General features: G+C 35.0%; 1 protein-coding gene across 1 annotated transcript in view; it reads left to right on the forward strand.

Annotated features, from left to right (window-relative positions):
• The window catches only part of ZNF804A (zinc finger protein 804A), a 278,213-nt gene that overhangs the window by 200,857 nt on the left and 59,334 nt on the right, over positions 1-18,022 (forward strand). Inside the window, exon 2 of the mRNA XM_046658153.1 lies at positions 14,120-14,263. Within this exon, the coding sequence (XP_046514109.1) occupies positions 14,120-14,263 (144 nt within the window). The remainder of the gene's footprint in view (positions 1-14,119; positions 14,264-18,022) is intronic.

Here is an 18,022-nt window from a genome sequence, read left to right on the forward strand (position 1 = left end):
CTAAGGAAAACTACATCACTGATCTACTCCTTAAGATTAGTGTAGTTTTATTGTAGCATTTGTATAGCTTTATATAAACGTTATTATTAAAAATGACGTTTTCCTGTAATAAACTGGTGAAGCGGCAATCATACCTTTAAATTAAAAGACAGGATTAAGTGTTTTGCATTATCATATGTTTAAATTTTAATTAAGTTTATATTTTAAAAAAGATAATTTATCCTTAAACTTTTAGTTTCTTTTAAAATCTATATTCCACATATATCTTTTTGCTCCGTTAATTCTTTTAGGCCACTGTTGATTCCTCCTGATAGAAAGCAATGTCAGGCATAGAAAGAGGGTTAGTGGTAGCTCCAGAAGAACCAACTGAAAGCCCGACTCACCATTCCACAGTATAAGATCTTGGGCCAATTATCCTCACCCTTCTCGTCTTGTATTCCTCATATGTAAAATGGAGCCAGTAATCTTCACCTGAGGATTAATATTGTCAGCACAGAGATAACTTGAGTGTAGTGCTCATTTGTGGCAATCGGTTAATGTTAACGTCCTTCCCTTCTTCATTGTGTCTTCTCCACCCAAGATTTAGTTCTAAATTTTTCAAGTTAAAATGCTTCTCTTTGCAAAATATCCGTTTTCTTTTGGGTACCTGAAATATGTGATTATTTCTAAATGGGTTTTTCCTGCTGTGCTAACAACGTATCAAGTGCACAGACTATCACTCCCATTCGGAGTTCAAGACAAAGCAGAATTAACCACAGGGGCAGAGCCTGCTGGCACTAATGGGAGGGACAGCAGGTCTCCATATATTGTTCCTCTTATTATGGAAGTGGTAGTTGCATTATGATCTTTGCAAGGCGTCTGGGAACTCCTGTGATGTGACACCTACAGGGGCGTGCTTGCTTTTTGAGAAAATATTTTCTAAAAATGCATAAAGCTAAAAGTTTTGAGGACTATTATTTTACCTTATTTTGTTCTCAGCAAGACAGTTTCATTTTGTAGCCAGGAAATGAAAAGAAAGAAAGAAAGAAAGAAAGAAATGTATGTGTTTAGGAAGTAGTTGAACTAGTCTTAAATATTTAGGAGTCCAACTTTTCCTTTTTTTGAAATCTGCATTTTATATCTATATAAAGAGCCCTTTTAGGTGCTCTTTTTATCTGTCCTTTTCCATGTGACCATCTTTTTGAGTAATATATATTTTAACAAATATGCAAATCTTTTTAGATCTTCCCTTCCCAAAATGCAGTATTAGAAAATATACGAATTTCTTATCTAATCCAAAAGAATCCACAATACCATCTTGACCTTCAAGTAGCCCTTGTTGAATTTAGTCATGGACCATTCCAGTCCAAGTTGCTAGAGGGAGATTGACTATCTTTATTGAATGAATATAACAAACTTCAAGGTGCTTTGATTTTTAAAATGTTTATTATATCCTTTCAATTTTATTATTATATAATAGTAGTTCTGAACGTCTTGATTTATTGTATTATACTATGTTTATAATATCTAACAACGAAAACAAAGAATGAACTGACATATAGGGAAACATTATAATTGAATGAAATCAAACCTGAGTAACAGAAAATATTAAATATCTCATATCTAAGCTCTAGGAAATTTCAGTCTTGTTAAAAAGTTCGAGAACAATTCCACAGGCTCAACAGAGTAGTCATCCCAGGAATGAGTAGCTAGTACCTTTCCCTTTTAAAGGAAGATGGAATCTACACTCTCTTACCTCCCTGTCACTCATCTTTGTGGAAGACCTTGACCTCTGTCTCCGTCATTCAACTGGAACAGTTCTCATCTGTATCCTTCATTTCATCAGTCACAATCTCCTGTGGTGCTCTCTCTCAGATTTTCCACTGCATTCCCATCTATGCTCCAATTGCCACACTTTTTATTAAGGATTTTACTTTTTTTCACCTCTTTGTTTCCAGTCTTTACTCTCTCCCAATTTCATTCTCTATCCTGTAGTCATATCCATTTCCTAGATGCAAATCTGATCAGCTCCCTTCCTTGCTTAAAAATCTTTACTGACTTCCCCATCAGCTTTTATAAACATTCAGACTTCTTAGCATACATAGAGACGTCTTCATCACCTGACCTTTGCTTTATCTTTCTATCGTTGCCACCAATAACAGTCCCTTGCTCTACTCTGCAACATGCACCAAATTCTCCGACCACACCAAATGCTTTCAATTTGTCAAAAGTATATTTCAAATTTTTTACTTTTCCTGGCATATAAAATACACTGCACCCTTCTTTCGCCTACTGAAACCAATTCAGTTTTCAATGAATTAAGCATTATTTTGAAAGACTGTATTGATTCCCTCAATGAGAAGAATTTGCCTATCACTGTGCTCCCACCGTAGCCTTCTTTAGAAATCTGAATCATTATAACTTATATACAGTAATGTATGCATAATGAAGTTTTTGTCAATGAAAGACTGCATATATGATGGTGGTCCCATAAGATTAGTACCATTTAGCCTAGCTGTGCAGTAGGCGATACCATCTAGGTTTGTGTAACCACACTCTGATGTTCACACAACAAAATTGCTTAATGAGGCATTCTCAAAATGTATCCTCCTCATTAACCAATGAGTGACTGTATGCCATAATCAACACAAGTTGTCTTTGTTTTTTATCTCCAACATAATGGTGTTAATACAAAACAGAGAGTATGTTATATATATTTGTGTCTCTAGGATGTACATAATACCTATAGGCACTCCATAAATGATTATTGAATGAATGGACTTAATATCCACTATCTAAAATATATATAATACATATATATATATATAAATGTATATAAATAATATCCACTATCAGAAACTTGTTTTCGCTCATCATGAAGGGCAGATATTTGTACCTCTGAGTGCATCATTTCTTCTCTCCATGGCAAAATAAACCAATCAGTGAGTCATAACTTCATGTACAGTTGACAGTGTTGATTTATATTACAATATTACAAATCATTCTTTGGAAAATTATTGTGTAAAATGCATTAAATTCTGCACAGATGTTTAGATAGCCAGGATTATAAGTGGTAAGCCTCTAAATCTCAGTAGAAAAAATGTGTGCATTTTGGGTATTTCAAACATATTTTTCCACGCAATCAAATAGTGCAGACCACCAAAAGCATGATTCAAGACTATAAACAATAAATGACATGTACAACCTCCAAAATTATAGTTACAGTTCATTCATTTATTGAACAAATATTTTTTAAAGACTTGTTTATTCTAGTCACTCTTTTAGGCATTGGGGATATAGCAATGAACAAAGCAGGTAAAGATCCTGCTTTCATAGTGGTGAGAGATTACAATAGATATGTAATGTAACATCATGTACCGCATAACAATGTTTCGGCCAACAATGGACTGCGTATATGACAGTGGTCCCATAAGATTATAATGGTGCTGAAAAATTCCTGTTGCCTAGCGACAGTTGTAGCTGTAGTAACATGATAGCCTTACACATTACTCATCAGTTTGTGGTGATGATGGTGTAAACAAATCTTTGGTTCCTTCAGGAAATATTCCAGAAAAAGGCATTGTTATTATAGGAGATGACAGGTCCGTACATGTTATTGCCCCTGAAGACCTTCCAGTGGGACAAGATGTGGAGGTGGAAGACAGCAATATCAACGATCCTGACCTGTAGGCCTGGGCTAATGTGTGTGCTTGTGTCTTAGTTTTTAACAAAAAAGTTTAAAAAGGAAAAAAAATCTTAAACATTTAAAAACAGAAGAAAGCTTATAGAACAAGGATATAAAGAAAGAAAATTTTTTTATACTGCTGTACAATGTGTTTATATTTTAAGCTTTAAGTTTGTGTAGATGCACTCTATCATATTCACATAGCAACAGGATCACCTAAGGATGTGTTTCTCAGAACATAGCCCAATCATTAAGGAATGCATGACTGTGCTATTACTTTACTTTTAAAGTGGGTTTCTTGTAGACCACATATAGTCTGTTTTTTTCTTCCCCTGACTATCTTTGTCTCTTCATTGGTGTAATTAGACCATTCACATTTAAAGGGATTATTGGTGTAGTTGGTGTAATAGCTACCATGTTTGTAGTTGTTTTCTATTTGTTGAGTTTGTTCTTTATTTCTCTCTCTCCATATCTTTTTCTGCCTACTCAGTTTTTAACTGAACAATTTATTTGATTTGATTTCATCTCCTCTCTTAGTATATCAATTATACTGCTTTTTAATACTTTTTTAGTGATTGATCTAGAGTTTACAACATACATATTTATTAATCTAATTCCATCTTCACATAACACTACGCCATTTCATGTGTAGTTCATGTAGCTTATAAGAGAGTATTCCTAATTTTTCCACCAGTCCTTTCTGACATTACTGTGATTCATTTTACTTATCTATATGCTACAATCACCCAATTCACGTTTAGTATTATTGCTTTAAATGAAGTTAACTTTTGAATCAATTAAGAACATATATGTAATCACTTTACCTGAATTTATTCCTTCTCCAATAGTTTTTCTATGTCATGTTCTTCATGAAGAACTTTTAACATTTCTTGCTGAGAAGATTTGCTGCCAATGAATTTACTCAGTTTTTGTTTATCTGAAAAAATCTATTTCTACTTCACTTTTGAGGGATAATATTTGGCTGGATATAGAATTCTAGGTTGGTGGTGTGTTTTTTGTTTATTCCTTTCAACATTTTAAATATTTAAATCCAGCATTTCACTGTCTTCTGATTCGCATGGTTTTTGATAAAAAGTATGTTATAATTTTTATCCTTGTTTCTCCAGGCTTTTTCCCACATTTTGAAATCTAAATTCAAGATTTTCTCTTTGTCTTAGTTTTCTGCTGTATAAATATGATGTGTGTGGGTGTTTGTTGTTTTACTGTTATTGATAACTTTTTGTGTTGTCTGAGCTTCCTAGATCTTTAGTTTAGCATATGTTGTTAATTCGGGAAATTTTTCAGCCATTATTACTTCAAATATTTCTTCCACTTCATTCTTTCTCTCTTCTCCTTCTGATATTCCAAATACACATTATACCATTTGATACTGTCCGATAGCTCTCAGACGTTCTTCTGTCCTGTTTTCTTCCTTCCTTCCTCCCTTCCTTCCTCTTTGCCTTTCAATGTAGTAAGGTTATATTGAAACATCTTCAGGTTCACTGATTCCTTCCTAGCTGTACCACATCTACAGATGAGTCCCTTGAAGGAATTCTTCATTTCAGTTAAAGTGTTTTTGATTTCTAGCATTTTCTTTTGATTATTCTTTATAATTTCCATCTCTCTGTTTGCATTAACCATCTATTCTTTCATGTTGTCTACATTGTCCATTAGAGATCTTAACACATTAATCATAGTTATCTTGGATTCCCTCTCTGGTGATTCCAATATCTATGTAAGTTCTGAGATCCAAGCCTTGTTTTAGTGCTTGTCTTTTTCTCTTCAGACTGTTTTTTTTCTTACCTTTTAGAATGCTGTGTAATTTTTTGTTGAAAGCTGGACATGTGTAAGGTAATAGGAGCTGAGGTGAAAAGACCTTTAGAGTAAGTTTTCTACTAATCTGTCTAGGTGTTGGGCTGTGTCTAATGTTTTCTGTAGCTATAAGTGCAAGAGGCTTAAAATTCCTCTAGTGTCCTTGATTGTGTGTGTCCATTTAACTTTGTGCTGCCCTATAGACACTTCCTCGGAGAGAGTGTGTATCATTCAACCCTTTCATCTCTAACCCACTTTTATACTGGAGCCCTGTAGCTGTGTTGGTAAAGTGTGGGGGAAAGGAAGCATTCTATAACCATTGATTAGATATTAATCCTTTAACATGTTTGTATCTCAGGGCTATGACTGTCCTGTGTTTTTCCTGTTTATAGCTTCTTTTTTTCTCTCTAGCCCAGGCCTCTACTCCATTTTTTGGCTATGAAATTCCCAACCTATTTTCTTGAAGCTATGACCGTTGTTGACAATGTTGCCCCCACAATTTGTGTGAAACAGGAAGACTGTAGGGAGAGTAAATTCTTCTCTCTGGAATAAGGTTTTTGAATTAAGAGAAGGCCTTAGTTACAGAGGAGGTTCTTGGCTTATTTCACAATGGTTATTCTTCCCATCCACCCTCCAGGACACAAGGGGTTCTGTCTCAGATTATCATCATGAGAACTTGGTGGGATTTATGAAAGGAAAGCCTGCAAAAGTGTTTTTGAGTTATTCTAAGATTGTACCCACCAAGAGTTTCTGGCTAACACACTAGACCTTACTCAGCCTGTAGCAATACATCAAAGTTAATACTTGAGTTCCTACCAGTTAATGGCTCCAGCAGTTTCTGATCCAAGTAAGCAGACATTAGTTTCTATATTTCTGAATGTGCTTATCTCTCCAGATTTTGAAGTGCTCTTTCACCCTGTGACCTCTGTTCTGTCCAAGAAAAAGAATTATGTTCATTTTCCATAGGTTATTCTTGTTGTAAGCACAGGAGTGATGACTTTCAAGCTCTGTACCTGTCAGAGTTGAAACCAGAAATCTTTATCAGCGTCCTCCTCTCTCTCACTTTACCACTTTTCTACCAGTATTTCCTGAGATCTCAGATAAACCACTTAAACTCAGCTACTTTTCTCAGTGTCTATTTCTGGGAGAATTCAAGCTAAGATAACCAGCGAGAGAATTTACTACAAAAACTGCTCTCTGTTACCCTAGATTACTGTTGTAACCGAGACAGTAACAAGTATGCATCAGATCATTAAATGCTTTTCTTCTACTTTTCAGAGAAAATGGGTGCTGCCTGTAAATTTAAGATATTTCTAAGGAGAAACAAATAGCCTACATTACTACCACTCATATTCTACTCTGAGACTCTTTGCAAAACGGATTTATATAGAATTCCATTTATATATTTGAATGAGATTTTATATATATGAACTGGAATCCTATACACTTCAGCTAGCATTCAGCCTCAGAAAACCTGATATACTTTTTCTGGTTGGCCTTGAAAACAAGATCCTCCACAGCCTTGCTTTACGCACAAGGAGACTGCAGAGTGATGTTAAATTTCAGCCAGCTATTAAAACATACTTTCCTCAGATTTTTCCAAACGTAAAGGAAAAAGTCTAACTCAGTCTTCTGGTACCTTCTCAAGTTGTAGTAAATTCTGGCTTAAATTAGCCAGTGGGTCTAATAAGTACTAGTCACAGGATAGGGCTTCCTGTAGGCGTGGATGAAAAAAGAAACACATGCCTCCAAAGAGGCATCGTCTTGATGATGAGTGTAGCCAAGTGAGGTGGACAAGACTGTACTCTGACAGCTGAGGTTTGGGAATCCATCCTTATTTGATGTGAACAGCTTCTAAGCTTAGAAACCATACTATCTATCTGATGCTTGTTATCAGCTAAATAATCACAGAATAGTAGTAGATAAAACCTTATGAGTGAACCCTCTTGCCTTGAAACTAGTTCTGAAACAAGTTATCAGTGTTGTGAAAGTTTATTTGCTCCAATTCTTGTCAACATGGATATTGAGGTATACTTCGTCTTACTCTTGGCTTGTACTTGATTTAGCTCACCAGAGTTGGCCATTGAGATATGATATCCAATACATAGCCTTTTCGGTATTCAGTCTCTGCCTTCACCTTTGATGGTCGTGTAGATAAGTTTGCATTTCTGTGGAATCCTTTAAAAAACCCTCACATTTAAATGCTCACTTTTATTATAATTCTGTTAAATGTATCTGTGACTTTTGATGAAATTGTGACTTTCTGACTCAACCTGTATTTGTCCCTTCTATATTCCTCAAAATCATGTTGTTATCCATCCTTTAGCCTTTGAGATAATAGAACCTAGCCTTTCAGAACAAAATGAAATATATTTTGAGACAATAGCACTGCCTTTTGCCACTCAGAAATGGTTGCCCTCTTGCCTAGTAGGAAAAGGATTTAAACCAGATAAAGACTAACGTCAGTTTTTCCACATGACTTTTTTTTTTTTTTTTTAAGATCATTAGCCGTGAGCTAACATCTGTTGCTAATCTTCCTCTTTTTTTTCCTCCCCAAAGCCCCAGTACATAGTTGTATATCCTGGTTGTAAGTCATTCCGGTTTCTGTATGTCAGACGCCACCTCAGCATGGCTTGGTGAATGGTCTGTATGTCCCCAGCCAGGATCTGAACCAGTGAACCTCAGGCGGCCAAAGTGGAACATGCAAACTTAACCATTCAGCCACAGGCTGGCCTCCTCCAAGTGACTTCTTTTGTACTCCATCTCTCCCTTATTGTTAATATAGCTTTCAGACTCCAGTGCCCAAAGCATTCAAAGGTATTTTCTTCCTGAATAAACTTTCTCTCTTTTATATTAACAGGAAAGATAAAAGAGGGAAAGGCGAGAATAAAAAGTGTCTCTTTTGAGGAAATAGCATTTTAGCGGAGATGTGCAAGTGAACGAGTGTTTGATACAAACATCTGGTCTAAGAACATTTTAGGGAGAATAAGAAACAAGTCCAAGTGTCAAGTGCATCGATAGTTAAGAAAATTTCAGGAATATTAAGGAAATAAAGGTGGCTAAAGCAAAATGAGATGGAGAGAATGCTAGAAGATGATGACAGAGATGTAGCCAGGATCCAGGTAGGGTAGGACTTGTAGGTCATAACAAGGATATTTATTCTAATAATGGGTGGGGACCATTGGAATATTTTGAACTGAAAAATGGTATCATCTTAAATTATTCTAGAAACTGTAGCTTTTTGGGAAGACATTCATAGAAAACACCAAAAACCTTACAATCTTATCCCAGTTTTTCCTGAAAGTCAAGCCCAGGAGAGAGGCTTCTGTGCAGGTGGTTAATTTGGAAAGTGATCCCAGGAAGCAGAAATGAAGTTCCAGAAAAGTAGAAGAAGAAAGAAGGAAAAGTAACATGAGGATAGACTGTTTGCCACTATTACAGGTAACTGGTGCTCCATCTCTCTGGGACCCTCTGTGGAATCTTGAAAGTGTGCTCAGAGATGTATGTCTGATAGATAAAAGAGGAAATAATTTATCCTTGAGTTCTTACCTTCCATAGTAATCAAGGGTGAACGTATCTGGTATTACCTCCTCAGCATTCCTGGGTTGTGCCTTTTTTTAGTGCTAAGGAAATCCCGCAAGCTCCCATATCATGAGTTAGAGAAAACCTTGGACTTAGCCAGAAAGGAACAATGTCTTGACACAAACTGGGGCAAAAGGCAGTCAAGTGGTACTACGTGCAGCTGCTGGAGACCGTCTCAGAACTAATCACTTAAGTAATGACTGGAACAAGAGATATGGCCCAGAAGATGGGTACTATTTTATAGGAAGTAAAACTATGGATTTCTAAATGAAATGTCTTCTGTCTGGATATTCTTCTAGAAGATGGAACAGTTGTGCCATCTCTTCTTTGATTAATATTTCCATTATAATCAAAATTTCACAAAGGCTTTCTTTTTTCTTCTTTTCTTTAAAGAATCTATAATAAAATTTAGTCTGAATATAAATCATGAGGATGTTTTTGTTCCTTTTTTTTGCTTGAGGAAGATGGTCCCCAAGCTAACATCTGTGCCAATCTTCCTCTTTTTTCTTGAGAAAGATTGTCCCCAAGCTAACATCCATGCAGCTCTTCCTCTACTTTGTATGTGGGATGCCGCCACAGCATCGCCAGAGGATTGGTGTGCAGGTCCAGCCCCAGGATCCGAACCTAAAACCCACAGGCAGCCAAAGCAGAGTGCAGAAACTCAACCACTACGCCACAGGGCTGGCCCCAAAGGATGTTTTCATTCTTTATGGAGTAGAGAGGGAGAGCGAGAGAAAGAGAGATTTTCCAAACTATTTTAAGTGTTAATTGCATATAAATGTTCCTTTATGGCACTGAAAATAATCATATATTAACAGAGCCCAATCTGTTTATATCTTTGCAATTTTAACTACTCTAAATAGACTATTTTTAGCAGAAATATCAAGATGTAATATATGATTACAACTACTATTTAGCAACGATAATTTGTATATGACGTAACTTGGTGTTAGTGCTACAAGTGTTCCCCCAATGATGGGGTACCACAATCCCAAGCATGAGCACAACTATTTTCATAATACTATATACCTAGTGCTGCTAGTTTCTTTTCTGTTTGCTTTGTATATACACACAAAACAAAAAGGGCAGTGCTACTATATTCTTTAATATTATTTGTTGAGTGTCTGCCAATGCTGGTCTCTGTTAAAAGCTCTAGAGATACAGCTGTAAACAGAACAGGTACAAATCCCCGCCCTCATGGAGCTCACATTCCTCAGGGAAGGTTACTCCAGTGCACCCAGTTATAGATGATGCCTTTTAAGAGAGGTTGAATATCATTTGATATATGTTATGCTGAAGCCACCATGAGATGCGTCATTTTGGAAAAAAAAAATTTTCTCCCTTACAAGCCCTACTTTGGTACAATTCACTTTTTAATAAATAGTTATATATGTTGGATGTATATATAATGGATGGAATGGCCCTGGAACTGTGGATAAACCATTGACTTCTCTGTTTCAGGTTGCTATCTGCAAATGTATTGTGCTGCACAGTTGCTAATGTATATTAAAAAATTCCTGACTTTATAACTTAGGAATTATATACTGCTTTCCTTAAAGTAAAGTTTCAACCTTCACCGCTTTTAGTTATATGTGAAACGCGGTGGGTTTGGACGACCTGACTAACTACAAGCAGCCTGTCCCTTTCCTCTTCCCTTTCTGCCATCTCACTCACTGGCACGTTACGGAAGTTCTGTGCATAGTTGAACGGAATGGCTTTGCCAGATAGAGGGGGAAAGTTTGGGATTGAGAATATATGAGCAGCTGTGCTCCTCTTTCATCCTATTCAAATGTATTTCTTACCTTCTGCAGTGGGTTGGCTGTATTGAATATGTGTTATTGTGCTTTATAATGTCAGTCAATGCCTCTTTCAGTACCACCCACCATGGAGGAAGGGGAGGGACGATGGGCATGTTGCCTAACGAGGCATGTCGCCTAACAAGGGCTGATTTTTGTGTTCATACATTTTAAAAAATGTATTATCAGTGGCAATAGATATGACTCCTTTCCCTTATGACACATATACAATAACCAGCCCTTCTATTCTAACATTTTCTAGAATACAGCACTGACTCTCTACTACAGTTCATATCAACTTGAAAGTTCTAGCCCAGAATGTTCCTTACTGTGTAATCTATTGCACCCTTAGCTGTAGCTATACTGTATTTTTTTTAATATCTTAGAAGAAGAGAGAGATAGAACAGGAGAACAATTGTGTGTCAAAATATTAGCAATGATTTTATTTACATGAAGTTCTTATGAAGATTTGCTGTCATATTCTTGTAATGTTTCTATAGTTCTGAGCAGTTTTTTCAAAATGTGCAGTATAATTTAAAGATTTCTCTGAAAAATAAGTTTCAATGAGGAATAAAACAAAGAAAGGGAAGACCTATAGAATAAAAGAGACTGAGCAACATCAGATGATGGTAAGATACGGTCCTTAGTGAAACCCTATTGTGAACAAACTAATTGAAAATATTAGACACTTGTAGTTATTTGAACACATTGGCTGGATTTTTGGTGATAAGAAATGATTGATGTTTCTTTATTGTTTTGTTTGTTTGGGTCTGATATTGGTTTATTGGTTTTGTGATTATGTTTTTAAAAAGTCCTGTTTTAGAGATACATACTGAAAGATTTGCAGATACCGTTAGATGAACTTGGGAATTTCCTTAAAACCTATGTAGGGCAGAGGAAAGGATGTGAGATAGGATAGGATAAGATGAAACCAAGTTATCCTGGAGTTGATCATTGTTGAAGCTGAGTGATGGGTATGTGGGGGTTATTACACTGCTCTCTCTACTTTTTTATGTGCTTAAGTGTTTAAACATAATGAAATGCTATGGACAGGATTATTTGGGTTCAAATATGGGCTGCACATTCCTTACCTGTAAAATGAGGAAAAGTCCAGAATATACATCTCTATAATTTTCATGAGGATTAAATGAGTTAATACATCTAAATTCTTAATCAGTGACTGACCCTAAACAAGCCCTGAATAAATCTTAGCTATTATTTTTAGATTTGTTTTTCTCTTCAAACCTGGGTGAAGGCTAATATTTTTGGAGAATGCAATTTACGTAAGAATCTCAGTTGGCTTTACTCAAAAATTCCCTATGTTTGTGGAAAGAATAAGTGGGAAACAATTATTGCTTCTCTGGAGGAATATCAGTCTTAGGAAGAAAAAATGCAGCATAATAAGAAATAACCAAATATTTAGAGAGATGAAGTAGCTTAACTGTAATTATAATTAATGGAGAGAATCATCTAGTTTGCAAAGAAATTGATGTTCAAGAATATTATTTTGAGAACTAATTCAGCTTTGAACCAAAAATTATTACCATTATAATATAACTCATATTGATTGGAATTTTATCTCTGCTTCACACACTTTAGCCATGAAATCATAGTACTTAATTTTTGTTTCATTTAAATTGGCTAATCCACAAAGTATTATTTTGAAGGTTTTGTAAAATTCAGAAAGTAGTTTAGGTCTATATGACTTGTTTTCAAATTAACTTTTTTAAAACCTATTGGAAGTCATCAAGAAAATAAGAGAGAATATTTCACAAATCTGCTAGAAATGGTAAATCAATTATTGAAGTTGATGGAATCATGTATGAACAATTTGATTTTGTAATTTATCTCTTCTTGCACTGTAGTTGATAAAACTAATAAAACATAACAATAGATGACCACCTTTAAAGTGAGAAAGTGGAGAATATATTTATGGATTATGGCAAATGTACTTATTGATTACTACAGAGTATACACAAACAACGGTGAACATTATGATATGTGATGTGTGCACAAATATGTAGTACAATAATACAATAATATAAGGAAAGTATTAGTCATTCATTAAATTACAATTAACAAACCTCTTTTAAATTTTGTAGAAGTAATTTAAACATTCAAACTATGAGCCCTCTCCAGCCTCTATATTTAGTGAAAGGACAGTTGTCATTGCCATAGAAAAGACTGTGTCACTTCATCTCCACATCCCAGCGCTTAAGTGAATGAGTGTGTTACACTAGCACATAAGAGGCCTGAAAATATGTAGTTATTTTGAATTTTAAAGGAGTTGAGTATGAGAGAATCTGTAAATTAGTAACATAATATATTCTATGGTAGAGATTGAAATTTAGGTTTTCTTCATATCAGCACTTCAGTGAAAAAGACTTGGACTGTGTTTCAACAAGTAAAATTTATTCATGTCTAGCGATGTTTAAGGAGGTATGAAATAGCAAGTAAATTTAGATTTAAGAAAACCTAAAAGTCACAGCCAAACATTTTGCTATTTTATGCCTTGTAAATGAAAGCTAATGATAACTGACTGCATTTTTCATTTTTTCCGGGGTTTGATTGTATAACCATCTTTATTTACTGTTAGCGTGATGAAAGCAATCTGCTTACACAGTTTAATCCTTTTCAGTTTAGGTAAATAACTTGCAGAAAAGAATCTCATTTTGTAAAGACGAGAGACTACTTTAAAGTTCAACCTAAATTGATATGAGTCAAGATGAAAACATTAGTGGGATGAAATCTAGTTGGGATGAATAAGTTACTCTATAGATATTTAAGGAAACAAACAAGCAAACAAAAATACTGAGCTTGAATACTGTACATCAGTATGGACCCCTTCAAACGGGGCACATTTTAGATGTTGTTTAGAATTTACAAGTTTTATGTTAACTAAGCCTTTGCCCAAAGTCAACAGTGGAATCAACATAGCTATAAAATTTTCATTTTTTTCCTATGCTAACACAGCTTGGAACTTGTTCAAGCAAAAGCTTCTGTTTCTTTCTATGGTTTGCTTTCCTTCTCTCTGTTTCTGCTATCCTTTTCCACCATTTATATTTTGGCTTCTTCTGTTAATCTTTTATTTTATTTTAACTCGTAATTTCTTCTAACTTGGTTTGCTGGTGTTTGCTTTATTTTTCTCTTTGTCTCTTATAGTCAATTTCTAACTCTAGTTATTATACTAAAGTTGACAACTGTCAGAACAAAGTCAACTCAGGGGAGAGCTAATTGCTTCCTTCCTTTAAATTGTATTTTTCAGGACTACGCTGAGAAGGAGAACACCATAGCGAAAGCCCTGGAAGATCTGAAGGCCAATTTTTACTGTGAACTCTGTGACAAGCAGTACTATAAGCACCAGGAGTTTGACAATCACATTAATTCATATGACCATGCTCACAAGCAGGTAAGAAAGAGATGTCAAAAAAGTCTAATATATCTGACCTTTTGTAGTAATTTTAATTGTGTAGATTGTATGAATATGATATTTTTATTAATTTTTCTTTGTTATACAGTTTTTAAAGATGTCATTCTGGGATGATGATTTGATGACTTGTAGGAAAAGATACTGTTTTTTTTAAAGCAACAAAAGCAAAGTCTGAAATAAACGACCAACACAAAGAAATACCATTCAGTTGCCTTTCAGTGACTGATAGTATTTTAAAAATTATATTCTATAGGTGGTGATCCTCTATCTATATTCAAATTCATTAATTTTTAAATATTTAATCAACTAATGCATCAAATATAAATGCATTTATTCACAGTTCTTTATAAAAAGCATTTTCCATTTAAACTACCATAAAACATGAAAAAAACTTTGATATGGTAAAACTAATGCAAGATTATTGGTTAAATCTTAATATGTATAATATGTGTAAGTACTTAATATGTATAAGAGTTTGTTTATTTTAATATTATTTTCATTTCCCTATCTATTGTAAATCCAAGATTGATTTTTTTGAGCATTCTATGTAAAGATGAGTTTCAAACAATGATGTCAGAAATGAAGTTAATAATACAGATTCCATTTTCTCATATGCCTTACATTTATCAATGCAGCTTCATATGTTGTTTAGCTAACTTGCTATGATACAGAAGTTTTAGTTATCATCAATTTATAAGTGTTTTCCTTTTTGGTCATCACTGGCAAATATCATCCCCATATCACTTTGGTATTAATAAAAGACACATTTTTGCTCCATGAATTTGCACTAAATTTCCATTGTCATTAGTTATTTAACATAAGCAATAAAGAGTAGGGGGAAATGATCACTTTAAATGCTTCTGAACCAATTGTATATATTTTCTTTTGCCATCAATCCTTCCATTCGCTCAAACCGACAAAACTGTGCTTGGGGAAGCTGTTGTAGGAGAAAGTTAGCTTTCATTTACATGCATCATTAATTAATGCACACTAAACTTAATGATCTGCCCTTGCCTTTTTTTCCCTGGTAGTAGATCCACTGGCACACCAGTTAAGGGAAAAGTTTTGATAGAAATATCATTCCTTTTCTTATGTAAAAATGCATACATATAAATATATCGTTGCTTGATTTGAACATTAAAATTCATCAGGAAATAGTAATCATTTCACTCTACAGTTACTGCCATTTGTTTTATGAAAAGATTCTAGAGTGCTGTTCTTGATGTGGTAAATCTGAGAAAGTTGTTGCTCTGATTTTTCCTAAGTATCTAAAAGCACAAGATGTGTTATTACACGTTTGCTTCATTGTGTAAACTAGGTATTTGGAAATCTGTGTGTGTATGCATGTGTGTATGTGTGGGTTTTTTTTTTTTTTTTGAGGAAGATTGGCCCTGAGTTAACATCTGTTGCCAACTATCCTCTTTTTGCCTGAGGAAGATTGTCTCTGAGCTAACATCTATTCCAGTCTTCCTCTATCTTGTATGTGGCAAGCCGCCACAGCATGGCTTGATGAGCGGTGTGTAAGTCTATGCAAGGGGTTCAAACCTGCAAACACCAGGTCGCCGAAGCAGAGTGCACAAGGTTGACAACTACGCCAATGGGCTGACCCATGTTTATGTGTGTTTTAAGTACATCTTACCAACTATTAGTATCCTTTGTAGAAGAATGCTGCATTTGGCCATAGGTTGCCTGGAAGATCAAACTCAGGTTATCATGAGGACCTTTCCAGTTCCATATTCTTAGTGAAGTTAAGATACTATGTACTGTACACAGATAAGCCAAGGGAATTCAAGCTGCATCTGGGTTGTTATTTTGAAGGTTCAGAGGGTCACTTTTGATAATGCTTAGGAGCGTCAGGCCCTAGAAACCGATATACTGTCTAAATGGCCATGAACTCTGGCAGAAGGCAGTCTTAATTGGTTAATTTAACACAAAACATTGTGATAGTAGCTGAAAATATCTAATATCTACATTATCATTACATCCCCTGCCCATAGGATAGTGGCACATCTTTGAGAGTGTCTTCCTAGAGAATACTGTCCCTTTTCTGGGCAAAGAGCTAGCCCCTATGACAGCTATCTATGTTTCTACCACATGATTCCAACACCTTGGCCACTTTGAATGAAGTAGAAGAGGACAAAATTTGGAGATAGCCAATTCAGACTTTTTTCTCCTGAGAGCTTGAAGTTGAAATACAAATAAAAAACAAATCTGTTTACTGTCTGACTATAGCTGTACCTAACGCTTGAAAATGTAATTCTGTGGCATGGCTAAGTGCTTTGAAAAGTTGAGAAAGTCGGTTTGTATAAAGACAGAACAAAACAAAGGTACAGAGAAAGATGTGGAAGTAACCATGTGACAATTCAAAGAAAGTGAGTATGGAAGTAGCAATTTTGATTCTCAGTGGCTTTTGGATAAAAACAGTTTTACAATAATTTATCCATAGATCCTGTCCTTGGATTCTGAGAGATGTTTCAGCTTGCTGCTAATAAATGAACTTATAGGGGAAAAAAATGAAACTTCAGCTTAATACTTATTATTCTTGCAATCAAAAAAATAAAACTATAAAATATTCACCTGTCTGATGAGTAAAACAATCTTTTTGGTTTCCAATAGCAAACACTTCCACACGAATCAAGTATACCCAAAGTCCACATTACCAGCATTTAGAATTCAAGTAAGGAAACCTACATGTGGTTAGGACAATTCTTGAATGGAATTAGAAAAGGACAAATTGGCCACACATCTGATAAATCCCCTCCCGACAGAGATATGATTCCAAGGGCCACCAGATACCGGGAGAAAGAGAGAAGTTATTAGTGGAATAAGTCCCAGCCCTGCCAGTTACCCGCCGTGAGTAAATAAGCAAAAGCTCTGTGAACTCAATTATTCGTTCGTAGGAAGAATAAATGAGAGAGGCACATGAGTACATTTTGCAGTGTACTTGCAAAATAGTAAAAGCTCAATATTTAATTAGTTTTGATAATTACTACTTCCTAAAATTTCTTTTCTCCTAGTATGTCTAGGACACTGACAGTTTGCCTTTGAGACTGCCTTTGTTTAGGTTTCCCAATAATGATCTATTTTTGCTTCAAAAATGCTAATAGAGTCTAAAACACATCCAGGTAATCTTGGCCTAAGAGCTGTTTTACCTGCCTCATATATCCTTGCAAATCTATGTTATGACAGAATATGTGTTGCATTTGAACTCTAAGCTTAAAAGAAAATCTTTTTCTCTCATCCACGTATCTTTGGTTGACTTCAAAATGTCTCTCCAGCTCTTATCACTAAGACTTGCTAACAGAGTTTAAAAAAGGAAGAGGCACAAGTGTACGGAGGTGATCACAATATTTCACAATTTAGGGTTCATTTTCGGAATATTTTCTTTTTAACTTTTAAACTCGAAAGCCATTGGATTGTACCCTTTAAGAGCAAGGATTATTTCCTTTATGTCTTCATCTGTCACAGCTTTTAGTGTAGCATCTAGCACAGTTTAGACCCCAATCAGTGCTTCCTGTATATAGGAAGAGTCATATTCATTTTGAGATTTTGTAATAGGTCACAGTTTCGAGGTAGGTAAGAGTTTCAAAAGAATAAAATGATTTATAGATTTATACTTATGTGAAACTGTTTGCAAGGAAAATATTATTTTTGAGCATGGAGTGACTGTTACAAGATGGATGAGTTATTTGAACTCTTCACATTCAGGAGTATTTTTCCTTAATAACAGTGATGTTA

Source organism: Equus quagga, chromosome 4, assembly GCF_021613505.1.
Source record: "Equus quagga isolate Etosha38 chromosome 4, UCLA_HA_Equagga_1.0, whole genome shotgun sequence".
In the NCBI taxonomy this organism is placed as follows: Eukaryota; Metazoa; Chordata; class Mammalia; order Perissodactyla; family Equidae; genus Equus; species Equus quagga.